This window comes from Zalophus californianus, chromosome 4 (genome assembly GCF_009762305.2).
Source record: "Zalophus californianus isolate mZalCal1 chromosome 4, mZalCal1.pri.v2, whole genome shotgun sequence".
Lineage (NCBI taxonomy): Eukaryota > Metazoa > Chordata > Mammalia > Carnivora > Otariidae > Zalophus > Zalophus californianus.
The window spans coordinates 127,030,562-127,046,302 of NC_045598.1; the positions used below are offsets into that span (position 1 = coordinate 127,030,562).

General features: G+C 38.7%; 1 protein-coding gene across 3 annotated transcripts in view; it reads right to left on the reverse strand.

Annotated features, from left to right (window-relative positions):
• Positions 1 to 13,905, reverse strand: part of ARFGEF1 (ADP ribosylation factor guanine nucleotide exchange factor 1) — a 147,378-nt gene extending 133,473 nt beyond the window's left edge. For 2 of the 3 annotated variants that reach the window (XM_027596724.2, XM_027596715.2), the window contains exon 1: positions 13,457 to 13,905. In XM_027596724.2, the coding sequence (XP_027452525.1) occupies positions 13,457 to 13,580 (124 nt within the window). In that variant the 5' untranslated portion in view covers positions 13,581 to 13,905. The remainder of the gene's footprint in view (positions 1 to 13,456) is intronic. The other variant, XM_027596708.2, reaches the window with a different exon arrangement.
• Between the last annotated feature and the right edge of the window lie 1,836 nt (positions 13,906 to 15,741).

Below are 15,741 nucleotides of genomic sequence, written 5' to 3' on the forward strand. Positions count from 1 at the left end.
ATTTCCAGCATGTCACTATTCAGTGCTTTGCAGTATTCCAAATACCATTATTTATTTAACCCATCCCATATTGTTGACAACTTGCTTTCAACTTTTAGTAATCATAAAGAGTACAATGATGGATAAATCTGTACAGATATCTTCACAATGTGTCTGATTATTTTCTATTTTTTAAAAGATTTTACTTATTTATTTGAGAGAGAGTGACAGAGAGAGCACAAGCAGGGGGAGAGGCAGAGGGAGAGGAAGAAGCAGACTCCCCACTGAGCTGGGAGCCTGACATGGGGCTTGATCCCAGTACCTGGAGATCATGACCTGAGCCAAAGGCAGACGCTTAACCATCTGAGTCACCCAGGTGCCCCTATTTTCTAAAAATTTTTAGATGTTATTTGAAGGGAAGAAAAATATTTGAAGTAAAAGGGATGAGAGAAAGGAGTGGATAGATGAAGGAGACGGAAAGGAGAGGAAAGAAAGGGAACAAGGAAAAACAACTCAGAAGCAGGATAAGGCACAGATCGAAAAAAACCAAAAAGATGTGCAACAGTATATCTGACTTTATTAGCAGAGTTGCTGCTGCTGTTCTATCATTTTCAGCAAATTCCTATTACTTAGGTTTACCTAAGGTAAAACTCTTCCTTGCAATCTTACAATTCCTTCTTTGGAAGATTCCAATTCCTTCTTTGGTAGCTTATTTTCTCTGCCTAGGTATTTATGGGATTTATTTTTTTATCCTTAATTTTAAAGAATATCCATAGATTGAAACTTGTAAGAATCTCTTTAAGTTTCTTTCTTCCTAGAATATGGTAGTTTGCATGAACAGGTGTTTTTTTAGTGCAGCCATTTCAATATGTCTCCGATTATTACTTTGTTCACCATTTCAAATTAAGCTTTTTTTCATTTAGGAAAAAAGAATTATCCCTATGTTTGACAGCTTTGTTAGATATCAAGGATATCTCTCATCCTTTTAGCTTCTTCTCATTCCTTCCAGATCTAGAAACAGATTGCCATTAATCTGGCTTTTCCACAATGTAGTGAATTTTCTTCCATTTCCACAATTTAGTGGTTATTTGGGAGGTCACATCAAGGGATATTAACCAGGTGCCTGGTTCGCTTTCTGATGATTTTTAAATTGCCTCAATTTCTCTAAAATATGTTTTTATGAATCAAGAATGGATTAATATATCAATGCTCATAAGATTCCGAGGTTTGAAAAGGAAGAGGAAGAGAGATAAGGAAGATCAGGTAGGAAATGAATGTAAAAGGAGTGGTTCCAAAAAAAGGAACTGAAATATTGTGATAATTTTTTAAGTGAAAATTTCAGGATAAAAGTTTAAAAAATAAACATGGAAAACTGAGGAAAAGCAAACATTCTTGACATTTAATTTCCAAACTTAAAGATATTTTTATTTTCTTACACATCTCCTGGAAAGCCAAATTATTAACCATGACTATCCTAGACAAAATAATTGGGGACATTAATGAATCAACAAAAACTTTACATTTAAGAAATTTTAGTCAAGCAAACTAATGACAGATCATAGCATTAGGCATGCATGAGTGGCAATCAAAGTTTCTTATTTGTTAGCCAAAGATCACATAACTTCAATAAATGTTAAAGACAGAAAGCTTCAATGAGCATTTTCAAAAGCATTTTATCACATCTTGTTCCATCAGTCATTCTCAATTTAAATTAGCATAGTGCCTAACATAGTATCTCATTGATGAGTCCTCAATGCCACTTATTTGTTTATATTTTTTGTAAGTCGTATTCAATGAGACCAAATTGGTAGAAACCATTTAGGAGGGGGTGTTAAAAAAATTGAAGGGATATTCAATTTAAGAATTAAAACTGCTCAATAAATAATCATAAATATGACTTTAATTTAGTAATATAACAGCAAAAGACTAATTTTTCCTAAAGACATTTTTCATTCAAACGAAGAAAAACCAACAAAACAAAAATAATTACAATGATGATAATTTGAATGCCTAACTTTTTTATAGGGAAATCAGATTTTGGCATATTAATCAAGTTAAGTGTGCTTTTTGAAATGTAAAAGAAAATTATAAACTGAAAAAATATTTGTTTTAACTATTTCAAAAGGAATATAACTCGATGAATATATAATCACATACAGAAGTTTAAGATACCATACTTTGGCATATTCGTTGACTTTTTAAGGGAAGTGTGTGCTACATATTAACCAAAAAAGGTACCTTTCCTCCTAATTTGCCATTTAAGAGTCTTCTCCAATAGCCACAGAAATGGGGGTTGGGGTGAGAAGAGAATAAAGTAACTTTCACTCCATATAAACAAACACAGAAATTCATCATTGCATTTATAACAACAAATACATTCTGATTAAGTTTAATTTCTGTCCATGTATCTTGTAGCAAAAACAGTTAAAGTTTTATAGTATTCACTATAAAATGTCTGTTCTCTATTCATAATAAAATTCCTATTCTGGACACTGATACATTATTTTAAAGCTTAATTATTAAGTCTTAATTGTTAATTTAATTAACTGGTATCAAACATACACTTTTTTTTTACACTTTTATTTGCTATTAGAAGATGCATGTGGTCCCATTTTCATTTCTAAATATAGAACAAGCACATTAGAAATTACACATAAGCTCTGGCTTGTCAACGCATTAAACACATTCTCAATTACTATGTAAGAATTAAAATTTAGGGAATAAAGCATGAGAACCCAAAATAGGTAAAATAATCAACTTCTTTCCAACTATAACAGATTTTATCTTATATATAAAAATAAAAGGTAAGAAAGGCTAAGCATTATATTAATAAGATGCTAAAAGTAAGCATTAAAGAACAAAAAATAAAATACTAAAATTTGGGGGGAAGCAACATTATAAAAAAATAAATAAGAGGCGAGGACTAATCAATCCTATCTGATACCATGTTAGGTACGATGCTAAATAAAAATTGAGAATGATCAATAACGTAAGAAGTAATAAAATGCTTTTTAACTTAACTGCTTTTTACCATCTGACTATCAATTCAAAGGGAGAAAATGAATCTATTAAATACCTCCTATTATACCCTAATAAATTCAAGAAAATAAGCACCAAAAAAGTCAAAATCTATAGAAAACAAAAGTATACACATTCTGATTATAAAGGGGAGTTTTAGGTCTTTGTTTTTTACTTTTAGAACAGAAAAAAAAATTGCAAAGGATAGATGAAAAGGAATGGTTACATAAAAATAGGTCAAAACCAATAAATCTAAAGAGAATGAATACTCTGTCTTCCTCAGCAGATGGCTGTATACTTGCACCTAGCACAGGTAGAGTACATTTATGACAATTCTACCTAAGGAACAAGAGTCATAAATGACCACACTCTAACCCAGCAAACTCAATCTTAGTGTTTACTGTAAATAATTCTGCATACATAACACTCAATGAATTTGGCAGGGATTAATAAAAATATATATATAAGAAAAGTCTGTGTAGCAGAATTTAAGTGTAAATGTCCCTAAACTCAAAAAACACTTTACAACAGGACACAGGGGTGCCTGGGTGGCTCAGTGGGTTAAGTGCTTTCAGCTCAGGTTATGATCTCGGGGTCCTGGGATCGAGCCCAGCGTCCGGCTCCCTACTCAGCGGGGAGAGCCTGCTTCTCCCTCTCCTCCCCAATCGTGCTATCTCTGTCTCTCTCTCAAATAAATAAATAAAATCTTTAAAAAACCACACACACACACACACAAACCAGGACACATTATTAAAATGCTTGGTAGGAAGACAAAATACATATATAGAAAATGCCCATGAAATGATGATGAGGCTATACAACTGAAAATGATGACAGGGGCGCCTGGGTGGCTCAGTTGGTTAAGCGACTGCCTTCGGCTCAGGTCATGATCCTGGAGTCCCGGGATCGAGTCCCGCATCGGGCTCCCTGCTCAGCAGGGAGTCTGCTTCTCCCTGTGACCCTCTTCCCTCTCGTGCTATCTCTCATTCTCTCTCTCTCAAATAAATAAATAAATAAAATCTTTAAAAAAAAAAAGAAAATGATGACAATTAGACAATAATTATATTCATTTATTTAAGTTTTATTTACTTTAGAGAGAGATCAAGTGCACGCCAGGTGGGGGTGGGAGAGAGGGAGAAAGAGAATTTCAAGCAGACTCCTGCTGAGTACAGAGCCCTACACAGGGCTGGATCTCACAACCCTGAGATCATGACCTGAGCTGAAATCAAGAGTTGGACACTTAACCAACTGAGCCACCCAGGCACCCCATAATAATTATATACTTATGAAAGCCACTGAGTTTATGGAGACTCATTTGACTGTTTCAACACATATATGTTGAATGGGAGCACATATATCTATAAATAGAAGCTCAAATCAAACTGGGTCTGAAAAGTTAGGATAAAGAGAACTTTTATTAGTTTTCTAGGGCTGCGTTAACAAATTACCACAAACTTGGTGACTTAAAACAACAGAAATTTGTTCTCACAGTTCTGGAGTCCAGATATCTGACCTATACTACCTCTGAAGGCTCCAGAAGAATCCTTCTTGCTTCTAGCTTCTGGTGACTACAGGCGTTCCCTGGCTTATTTATGGCAGCATAACTCCATAAACATAAACAACCAATTATTTTGAGGTAACAAAGGCTTACTTCCTATAACATTTTAATAAGATTTTGTTTTTATTTCAATTCTTAAAATGATTTGAAAATGCTGTAAAATATTAAGATAAAAAATAAGAATATTTTTAAAAGATGAGGCACTCAGATACCGTAAAAGATTGCCAGAATCCTTGGAAAATGTCACAGGACAGTTTAATTTTCCAAATGGCTTAAATTTTTAAAATTTTGTTTAAAATCTTACATACACAGAAATACACATGAATCTGGCTGACTTAGGCAGAACACAAAATAAAATGTTTTTTTTTTTGTATGACACACTCAGAGATGCCATTATTAATATATAGTACAGAAATACCTTTAAATACCTTTGAGAGTCACTGAGATGTAAGAGAGCAGTATTTTTCTGTACTGCAGTTAGACAGTTGTTTCTTTGTTACGTATTTTGCCCTTTCTTTCTTAACAGTAACTCTCTTTCCATGGAGGCCCTTCTTTCCCTTTCTGTAATTTGTTAATTGTAAACAAAGATTTGTGTGTAAGGGTGCAGGTCAGGTCAGCCACATTAGGCCAAAAAGACTCACTCATATTCTAATTCTACCAAATACAAGCTCTAAAGCTCAGTTTCTTCAATTGCAAACTGCAGATAATAATAGCACCTAAACATATAGGGTTGTCTGGAGGACAAACTGAGATAAAGACAACAAAGTAACTGGCACAGAACTTGGCATACAGTAAATGATAAATGTAAGCTATTTCTTTTTCCTTCTTCCTATTGCCTTATAAATTAACTAGCTCAATTTTTGAAGACTACATCTGTGTGTGTGTGGTGCGTTGTCAGAATAAAGTCTGGAAAAAATACCTCAAAAAGTTAATATTGTGTTTCAAAGAAATAACACTTCATCTTTAGATGGCTAAAATAAAAAAGACAGTAATAATCTTTGGCTGGCAAGGACGTATGAGAAACCCTCCTACATTGCTGATGGGGAAATAAAAGGGTGCAGCCACTCTGGAGAACAACTTAGTTTCTTAAAAAGTTAAACACTGATTTATCATATGACACAACAATTCTACTCCTAGGTACTAATGATACAAAAGAAAAATTTAGGTCCACATAAAGACTTACACACAAATATTCACAGCAGCATTATTCATTCAACCCAAATGTCCACCAACTAGTGAATAAACAAAATGTGGTGCATCCACACTCTGGAATACTATTCATTAATAAAAAGAAATAAAATATTAATATGTGCTATAACATGAATGAACCTCAAACACATTATGCTGAAAGAAGCCAGACACAAAAGACCGTATCTATATGATGATACTTACAAGAAATATACAGAAAAGGCTAATCTAGACACAGAAAGCAGATTAGTGGATACCTAGAGCTGTGGGTGATACCAGGGATTAACTGTAAATAGGCACTAGAGATCTTACTGGGGTAATGGAAGTGTTCTGAAACTGGATTATGGTTATGGCTGCACAACTCAATGAATTTAGTAAAAATCATTACATTTAAAATGGGCAGAATTTGGGGGCACCTGACTGGCTTAGTCGGAAGAGCATGTAACTCTTGATCTTGGTTTGGGCCCCATGTTCAGTGTAGAGAAATTATTTAAATAAATAATTTAAAGTTATATTAAATTTAAATATTAAATTAATTAAATTAATTATATATGTAACTTAATTACATATACTATGTAAATTATACCTCAACAAAGTTGTTTTTTATAAAGTTAGCAATGACTATCTTCACCTAACAGTATCATGGGTGATTTTTTCCCCAGTTTTACTTTTGAAAATGGTTTGAAGAAAAGGTTTATTTAAAACAAACAAAAAGGGGCTCCTGGGTGGCTTCATCGTTAAGCATCTGCCTTCAGCTCAGGTCATGATCCCGGAGTCCTGGGATGGAGCCCTGGGATGGAGCCCCACCTCGGGCTCCCTGCTCAGTGGGAAGCCTGCTTCTCCTTCTCCCACTCCCCCTGCTTGTGTTCCTGCTCTTGCTTTCTCTCTGTCAAATAAATAAATAAAATCTTTAAAAATAAATAAACTAAAAGAGTAAACTGCCAAATTTGTTGGACTTATGTATAATTAAAAGCAAACAGAGTAAAGACATTGGGATTCTCCTCTGAATAAAGTACTTGGCCTTCATGATATCTACTTTCTCTGCTCATATTTTTATTGATTATTTTATTTCCTTAGCAAGGTTCTAGATAGATAGTTATTAAACAGCTGATTAAGTGATTCAAAGTTGAGAGAAAAATATTAAATGCCCAACGTGAATTTTTCTAAAGATACTGCCAGAGGTAATAATACTGTGATATGAAATATTTTAGATTGTTTTTCACAATCTTTCCTGGATGATAAGATAACATAGGCTATATAGACCTATGTAGTTATCAAGTCTAAATTTAAGCAAAACAAAACTACTAAAAGAACACAAACTTTTTAAATACTTGGTCTCAGTACCCTTTTTTAAAGAACTTTTTCAAGTGACTCACACACACTAAAGCCTCAGAATAACTACTTTCTAGATTTACGAAAAACAAATCAGCCGAAGACTGCATCTGACTGTTTCAACAGATACATGGTATACTCTATAAATGGAAGCTCAAATCAAACTGGGTCTGAAAAGTTAGGATAAAGAGAACTTTTATTAGTTTTCTAGGGCTGCGTTAACAAATTACCACAAACTTGGTGACTTAAAACAACAGAAATTTGTTCTCACAGTTCTGGAGCCCAGATATCTGACCTATACTATCTCTGAAGGCTCCAGGAAGAATCTTTCTTGCCTCTTCCTAGCTTCTGGTGACTACAGGCGTTCCTTGGCTTATTTACGGCAGCATAACTCCAATTTCTACCTCCATTTTCACATGGCCTTCTTCCTTCACTGTCTACCTGTCCCCTCCCTCCACTTACAAGGACACTAGTCACTGGATTTAGGACCCACCCTAAATCCAAGATGATTTTATCTGGAGATCCTCAACTAATTAAATCTGCAAAGATCCTACCCCAAAAAGGGACTAAGCCAGTTGTTTATTAACTACGTGAAAGTTCGTTCTCTTAGGGAAAAAACCTCATCGAAAAAACCTAACAACTCAAATTTAAAACTGTTTTGTACATTCTCAGTTGGAAATATCCTATTATTTTAACTGTGTCCTTTTCTCAGTAGAAAGTATCCTATTATATAATCGGGAAATTCTATCATTAAAAAATTACAAAATACATATAAAGGGTTGGATGAAAATATTTTACTGTAACAACTTATTTCCCAAAGGTTATTTCTCTCCTGGTGTTCCTCATCATGGTGAATGCCCTCTCTAACAACCCTATAGCTCTGGCTACTAGACTGTTGTCATATACAAGCAACCCATCAGCAAATCCTGTGGACTCCTTTAAAATATATTCCAAATGCAACCAATTCTCACTCCTCCCCCTACCAGCCTAGTCTAAATCACTACCAGTGAGCCCTTTAACATGTAAATCTGCTACATCACTCTCTTATACAAAACTCTCCAGTGGCTTCCATCACAGATACGATAAAATCCCAATGTCGCTCTCCTCTCCCATTCCTCTCCCCCTTACTCTCCCTCAACCACATAAACCTTTCAACCTGGAAAGCACCAACCATACGCCTGTCTTACTGTTACCTCTATTTGTTTCATCCAGGTGTTTAAAAGGCTGACTCTCTCTCTTCTGTCCACTTCTCTGCTGAAATGTCACCTCATAGAAAGGCCTTTCCTAACAACCCTATGTAAAATTGCACTCCTGGGCCATTCTCCCTTTACCCTTCTGAACTACTGATTCTGAAAATAACAATCTGACAATCCACGTTAGTTTTTGTTTTTTACTGTTAGCTTCAATGAACTAGAAAGTAAGTTCCATGAAGGCATGTTTGGATCAGTGCGGTATGCTCAGCACTGGAATATCTGGCACACACTAGCTCAACCAATATCTAAAGAACATATGTAACTTTGAATGACGACAGTAATTTTTTCATATATTTTCCCTTTTCGAATATCCCCTCCTCAACTTTGTAAGGAATAGTATGACAAATATTTCCCATTCACAATACATTTTTATTCTGCTTTGAAAAAACAATTACCAACAGACGTTTCTCTGCAAGTTAAATATTATCAGGAGAGACAACCAGTTGCTTGCCATTAGATGGGATGGGAAACGAGCTAGTAAGCAAACAGTCCTGTGATCTGATACCATTCTTCCCCACTGCTCCTTGTTTCTGACTTTTCTTCTTCCTTCACTGTCAACAGAACTTTCCCAAAACACAATGACTAATCTGGAGAATGGTCTCATCTATAAGTAGGGCTATTATATCTACTGTATTAGAGCTCTACCTTATCAGTAATTAGGGCCTTTCTTTCCCTTGAATAGTGTCCTAAAGTAAATTCCAAGGAACAATGTTTCCTCTGTTTCACAGAAGTGTTAACAGACGCTGAAAAGGGTCAAATAAATTAAGAAAAACTTCAATAAGCAAAACAGAGCAGATATCTTTCTTAGAAGACTTCTCAGAATCTCAACTACATTAATGTGCATTGTAAATCTTCACAATGGAAAGAATATACACTGAAACCCAAACTTATTTTTTCAACTCAAACTTAACAGAATCTTTCATCAATCATTTCATTACTCTTTTTTCCTAGCTATCTCAAAAATTCTGGCAGCCCGACTTACTGAAAACACCTTTTACCTTAGATATCGAGGAAGGTTTAAAAGGAGATTTGCTAATGGATTTAAATTATAATTAAAATGTTCACTGCAGAATATTATCGGGGAATAAATCACTTTTTTCCATAAAAGGTGAAGAGTAACAAAAATTGATATTACCAAAAGTAGCATAAAATTGAGGTCAATAGCACTCAATTCCCCTCCACCCACATAACCCTTTTTATAACACTGCTAACCAAAATAAGGGTGGGACTGGAGGTACAGAAAGAAGTTCTGTAACTGTTTAGACTAAATATTATATTTACATTTCTGGGGTAACTATAACTACGGGTTTAACAGACAAATAAAAAAATAAATCAAGTAGGATCACTTTAGGATATGATAAACAACAAAATTCATACACTGTCTGATGCAAAAATTACTTCCCTCACAAGTCCTCTTTTTCTCTATCATTCTCCCATGTCTCAAGGGATTCCACCCTTATGAATGTCCCTGCATGCCTCCCTTGCCTCTAAAACCTTCTTGTGGTCACCCTTTTCACTCCAATTCCATATCAGTGCCAGCTTCCAACCTTGAACTAGTTCATCCTAACATCTACAGAATATCTTTGTCAATATCTGATGTTTAAACAGAAGTTGAGCTAGTCACAGCCCTAATCAAAGAAACTCCTGAAACGTAGAGGCCTGACTGGAATATGGCCCAAATGCACCCTCCCCCATGAGACAAACAATGCTACCTTCAAGTCCCATCCTGCAACAATCCTAAATTCTTTGAAACTAAAAATAGCTCAGCTGTTGTCTCATCTGCCAGCAGATGGCCAGACTATTTTTAATTCAGGATTCTAGAGAGCAGGAATGGATCAAGATAAGCTAGGGCAGCCTAGAAGCCCTCTGCTGAGTTGTCTTAGCTGCAGAGCACTGTAGTGGGGGCAGGTACCAAGAGAGGGCAACCTGGAGCTGTCCTTGGCCCTCTGCGCCTCACACGGATTGTTAACAGTGTAGATGTGAAGGTTGTTTTTTTCCTAACCATTCTTTACTTCAAAATAAAGTCTGAAATGTAAGATAATTTGATAATCATTTTAAATAATCTGCATACCCTTTAAAGTGTTCATTATTTTTCTTTTTGTGAATGCAATAAAATGAAATTTCCTGTGTGCAGTATCTTTGCGGATGAATTTTGTTTTTAATAAAGTGAAATCTCCACTAATCTTGATAAGGTGTGCTAAAAGTTTTACTTTAACCAAAAAAATATCATTTTCTTAAGAATATATGATGAACTATAATTTCATCAGTATTATTTACAGAAAAACTATTTATAACCGGCCATTGTTAAAAGGTAAGGGAATTTTGAATACCAGTGCTCTGAAATCTCCTCACCTGCCAATAAAATGATTTTAAAACACAAAAGGATTAAAAGTCTGACATACTATATACTTTCCCGTTTATTGCCTGTCTCCCTTCAGCTCCTCGGTAGGTGCTCAATAAATATTTGGGGGTGAGGAGGAGGAAGAATGCAGGCAGGTGTATTTAGAAGAGTTATTTAGGAAATATATTTAGAAGGATTATAGCACTCACTTCTGTGCTTCCACCATCCAACTCCTACCCACTCACAACCTAATCTAGATCAGGGATGACCAAACCAGTCCATTCCCGTTTACCTTCCCATTCCTGCTTGATGGCCACACAGATTATCAAGAGACCAAAGTGGGTCTGCAGTCTCAATAATGAAGAGCAAAGATTTATTATAATAGTTTCCAGGGACAATACATATTTGAAGACACCATCTTACTGTAAAACGTTACACTTTCTGTAAAACTGAAAGGGGTTATTCCTACCAATTTATGTTTGTGATAATGTAGATGGATGACTAGAAGGAAAGAAACAAAGTTCATCCATCAGGGATTCACTTGAGAATGCTCAATGAGATTTTGTGGGAGACTAAATGTAACTTTTATAAAATGTGAGAAAAAGCCTTATACATCTTTAAAAAACTATTGCATTGCCTAGCCCCTGCCTGGGTAGTCACATTGCTCATAATTAGCTTCTGCTAACTATATGGAAGAGGCAGGCAAAAAAGTAAAACCAGCAAAATCTGCAATAGACAATTCCTACTACACCTAACACACTAACAAGTAGCTCCTACATCTAGATACGGCAAGGACCAAGCCATAAGCCCTCTAAAGATGCCAATAAAGGGCAGGAATACTCGGTGCACAAGTTAACCAAACCGTGTTCGTGCTCATGGCACATTAGAGGGGATGTAACCTGACGATAATTAAAACTGGGATTTAAACCCAAGATCCCAGATTCTCCTTCCACAGAACTCTCCACTAAAACACACTCAACTTATATTGGCATTCTGGAGAGGAAAAAAAAAAATATGTATACAAAATACACTCCATTTCATCAGTCTAATACTCATTATTTAGTATACTAAAAATATAATTAACATGGAAAATCTGGTTTCAACTAAAACTTTAGTTTGAATCTCATAAGTTCTTTAACCTGCAAGCACATAATTCTTTTAAAAACTCAAAATCATTTCTTCCCTCATCCCACCCCAATTTAGTAATTACTCCTTTCAGGACCTAGATAAATTCAATTTTTATCGCTATACAAAGTCTTCTCATCCACCTGGAACAGTCTTTCATTAGCTACAAGGATAAAAAGATGAACTTCTGATTCATGAAGGGTCAAAAACTAAACTTAAAGCCACTATACCACAGATTCAAAAAATATTTTAATGAAATTTCTTCAGTAATGTTTTTCATAACATCGCCTTAAAATATCTAAAAAAGAAAGAAAAACAGTATAGCTTATGGTAGCAAGTTTTAAAAAAGTACTCTATTTTAGGGGTGCCTGGGTGGCTCAGTTAAGCATCTGCCTTCAGCTGGGGTCATGATCCCAGAATCCTGGGATCGAGCCCTGCATTGGGCTCCCCGCTTGGCGGGAAGCCTGCTTCTCCCTCTCCCACTCCCCCTGCTGTGTTCCCTCTCTCTCGCTGTGTCTCTCTTTCTCTGTCAAATAAATAAATAAAATCTTAAAAAAAAAAAGTACTCTGTTTTAATAATTAAAAGGTCTTTCCTGTCTTCACCCTTTAACACACATTTAAGTTATTCTGGATTTTTTTCCCCCTTCAAGAACTCTTTTTTCCAAAGCCCATTTAACAAGCTTGATTTTCTTGTCAATTTGATATAGTCTATTTCCACTACTATAAAATAAAAACAGAAGCATTAGGAATTCATGTTTGTGTTAAATGTCCCGGTCTTTCCTTAAACGATTTCATCTTTGATGGATGCAACAGATCTATGAGTGTTCCCCCTTTAACAATTCCTCATCTGCTTGTCCTCACTATAGGTATTGTTTGGATTTACCATGCACTAGATCTCCTCCGTCTGAACTATAAATCAGAATTCAAGCTTGAGAGCAGCTGTCACTGTCCAGACATGTGGCTGGTGGGTGTCATTGTCTTTTTCATTTTCCCCATTTCAAACCCTCCCTTCCTTGTCACTAAAGCCGGCATATTTGAAGGTCCTTCCCTTCCTAGCTTTTATATCGCCACCCCCACCCCTTAACCTCTGGTCTTGTTCTTCCAGGTCAGCCCAGTCACATAACAACATCACTGTTTTTCCTGTGGCGGAGGCGGAGAGATGTCAGAATGGGCTACACCTCTTGCAGACCCCTTATCAAGACCGTCAACAAGGGAACAACTTCGGCCCACCTTCCCAAAGTAGCACGCCAAACGACAAAGTTATCAAAATTACGATACGGAACCCTTCCCACGCCCAATCTTGACAAATCAGCTCTACCTCAATTTCCAAGCTAATAAACAACAGCTCATCTTCTGCTCATCACAAAGGGTGCTAGCCTGTCCGCACCGCACGGTCCACCAACAAAATCTCATACTCTCAAGTCGATTCCAAGCCCTGCTGCGTTCCCCGAGCCTAGCTAACTGCCCTTCCTCCTCCACCCTGCCTCTGCCCCACATCCAGCCGAGTTACAGTCAACTCCAGCCGGGGAGCAAAGAGCTTCGCGAGGGCTCCCTGAGGGCAGTGGCGCCGGCCTAGGACAGCCCCAGACGACCCCACCTCCCGCGACGCCTGCCGCGCCCCCCCCCCCCCCCCCCGCCCCGCCGGGCCTCCTCCCCGCTCACCTAACGCCACCTCGCACGCTTTGCGCAGCTGGGAGTGATGCGCCTTCTTCACTTCCTTGTCGGCCAAAATCTTCTCCAGGGCCCGGGTCAGGAACATGTTCTTCGTCTTCTTCCCCTCATACATGGACGCAGAGAAGGAGGCGGCGGCTCGTCCGACCCGCGGCTCCCGGCGGCTGGAGGGGAGGAGGAGGAGGTGGAGGAAGAGAAGAGAGAAAGGAGAGGGGGTGGAAGTGGGGGAGAGGAGGCGTGGAGGGCAGCGGCCGGATCACGAAGGGACGGGCAGGTAGGAGCAGCCGCGGTGAGGGCGAGGGGCGAGGAGGTCTTCACCAGCCCTTGAGAAGCCGCCCCTTGAGGGCCGCGCCCGTCGGACCGCCGCTTCTCCCGGCCTGGGGTCGCTTCCCGGCCACCCCCCTCACTCGCCCCTCCGGCCCAGGGGCGGCGAGGGAGCCCAGCCCGGGCGGCCGTCTGCCGGGAGCCGAGGGACAAGGCGGCGACGGCGGCTCAGAGGCCCGGAGAGAGCACGGCTGCCCTGGCTACTGTGGGGATTAGCACCCGCCGCGGCCGCGGACTGGCCTCCATCACCGCCGACCTGCCCCGGCCGCCATGTTGGGAGGAAACGACGCGTCACGCAGCGGCCGAACGGCTGCAGAGGAGGAAGCGGCGGCGGCGGCGGCGGCGGCGGCGCTGCCTGCCCTGAGCTGCCGCGGCGCTGGGAGGCTGGGGGCGGAGGGCGGCGCGGGAGGAGAGGCCCGATCCGCAGCGCTACGGTGGCCCGGCGGGGCCTTACCGCCTCCTGCGTTCGCCTGCAGGGCGGCGTGGGGCGTGGCGGGCGTCCTGCGGCGCCGGGCACGTCGGGGCGGCTCCGCTGCGGGGCGGAGGACCCCCCGGTACCCTTACTCCCACCTGGTGAACAGGACTCCAGGCTACGCTGCTCCCACTTCTCCGACTACCTGACGATCCCGTTAGTGGAAGTGCAGTCCCTTCCGCTCCATGGGTCGCGGATACATCCGCATCGCCCATTCTCAGCCGCACAGTGTTTCCACCTGCCGCGCTCGACTCTTAAATTTCCTTACTAGATGTGCGAAACTGCAGTCTAGGACCGTGCCCTCGGACTACCTCAAGGAAGAGTCTCTCTTAGGAAGAGTAAACCAAAACCAAGTTGACACGGATTCAGGCATGTTTCACTTTTTTTTTTTTTTAAATCTCTGTAGGATTAATCGGTAAACTAGATTTCAGGTCCCTTCTGAATTGAGTCTAAAGTTAAGCCAACAGGTAAAGGTGTCTGATTGATGAGGTCCTTTAGAGCTCCGTGTTTCTGTGCTTTTAATACTAAGATGCAGTCAGGACGTGAAAACCAGTTTAAGAATAGAAAAGCTTTAAATACAGATTGCCACAAACATGTGACCATGTGTCTGCTTTGGTATCAAAGAAGAATTAAAACTTATACCGTGTTTAATTCAGAGCATACAATTATAAAGAATACCAGAAAATATAAGCAAAGAATTTATATAGTGATTTAGGTGCATGTCTACAAGTTCAAAGCTCACTTGTGATCCATCTAGGGACTTGTCCTAATGCAATCATCCAAACCCACGAATGGAGAGGCTGTGAAGTGGCAAGATTTGGGACAGGCTAAAAACCATGAGAAATAAAAATGGAAACCTCAGAGGTGACCCTGAATTAAAGTAAACACATAGATTAGTTTTTAAAACTGTGGTGTTTAAAAAAAATAAAAATAATAGAAACTGTGTTGTTCTGAGAAACAGATACATAAATTAATTTCATTTTAAAGACTATTTCTAGATTCCTGGGGATTGGAGATTAAATATACTAGATCAGACATAATTCTGATTCCTATGTACACTCAAAGATAAAATTTTTTAGAATAAGCTTCATTTCTAATTTATCTTTGTTTCTTCATTATGCCAGGGTTGTGCCAGGTACTGTTGAAGGTGCTAATCACCAAATCTGTATACTCTTTTTCCTCAGTACAAAGATACATTATGTTCCCCAGCCTCCCTTGCAATTAGGTGTAGCCATCTAGATTTAGCTCATTAAAAAAATAATAATTCCACAATCAATCTTCCATGCTGTACCCTTCAGTGGCCACATGCTGAAGATGGCAGAGCACAAATTAGAAGGAGCCTGAGTCCTGAATTACCACTTGGAGGAGAGCCATCCATCCATCAGGAATATTTGTTTCTGGACTTTTACATGAGCAAAGTAAATTCTTCAGTTATGTTTAGCAGCTAACTCTGTCCTAAACAAAACATTTGGCGTTCATA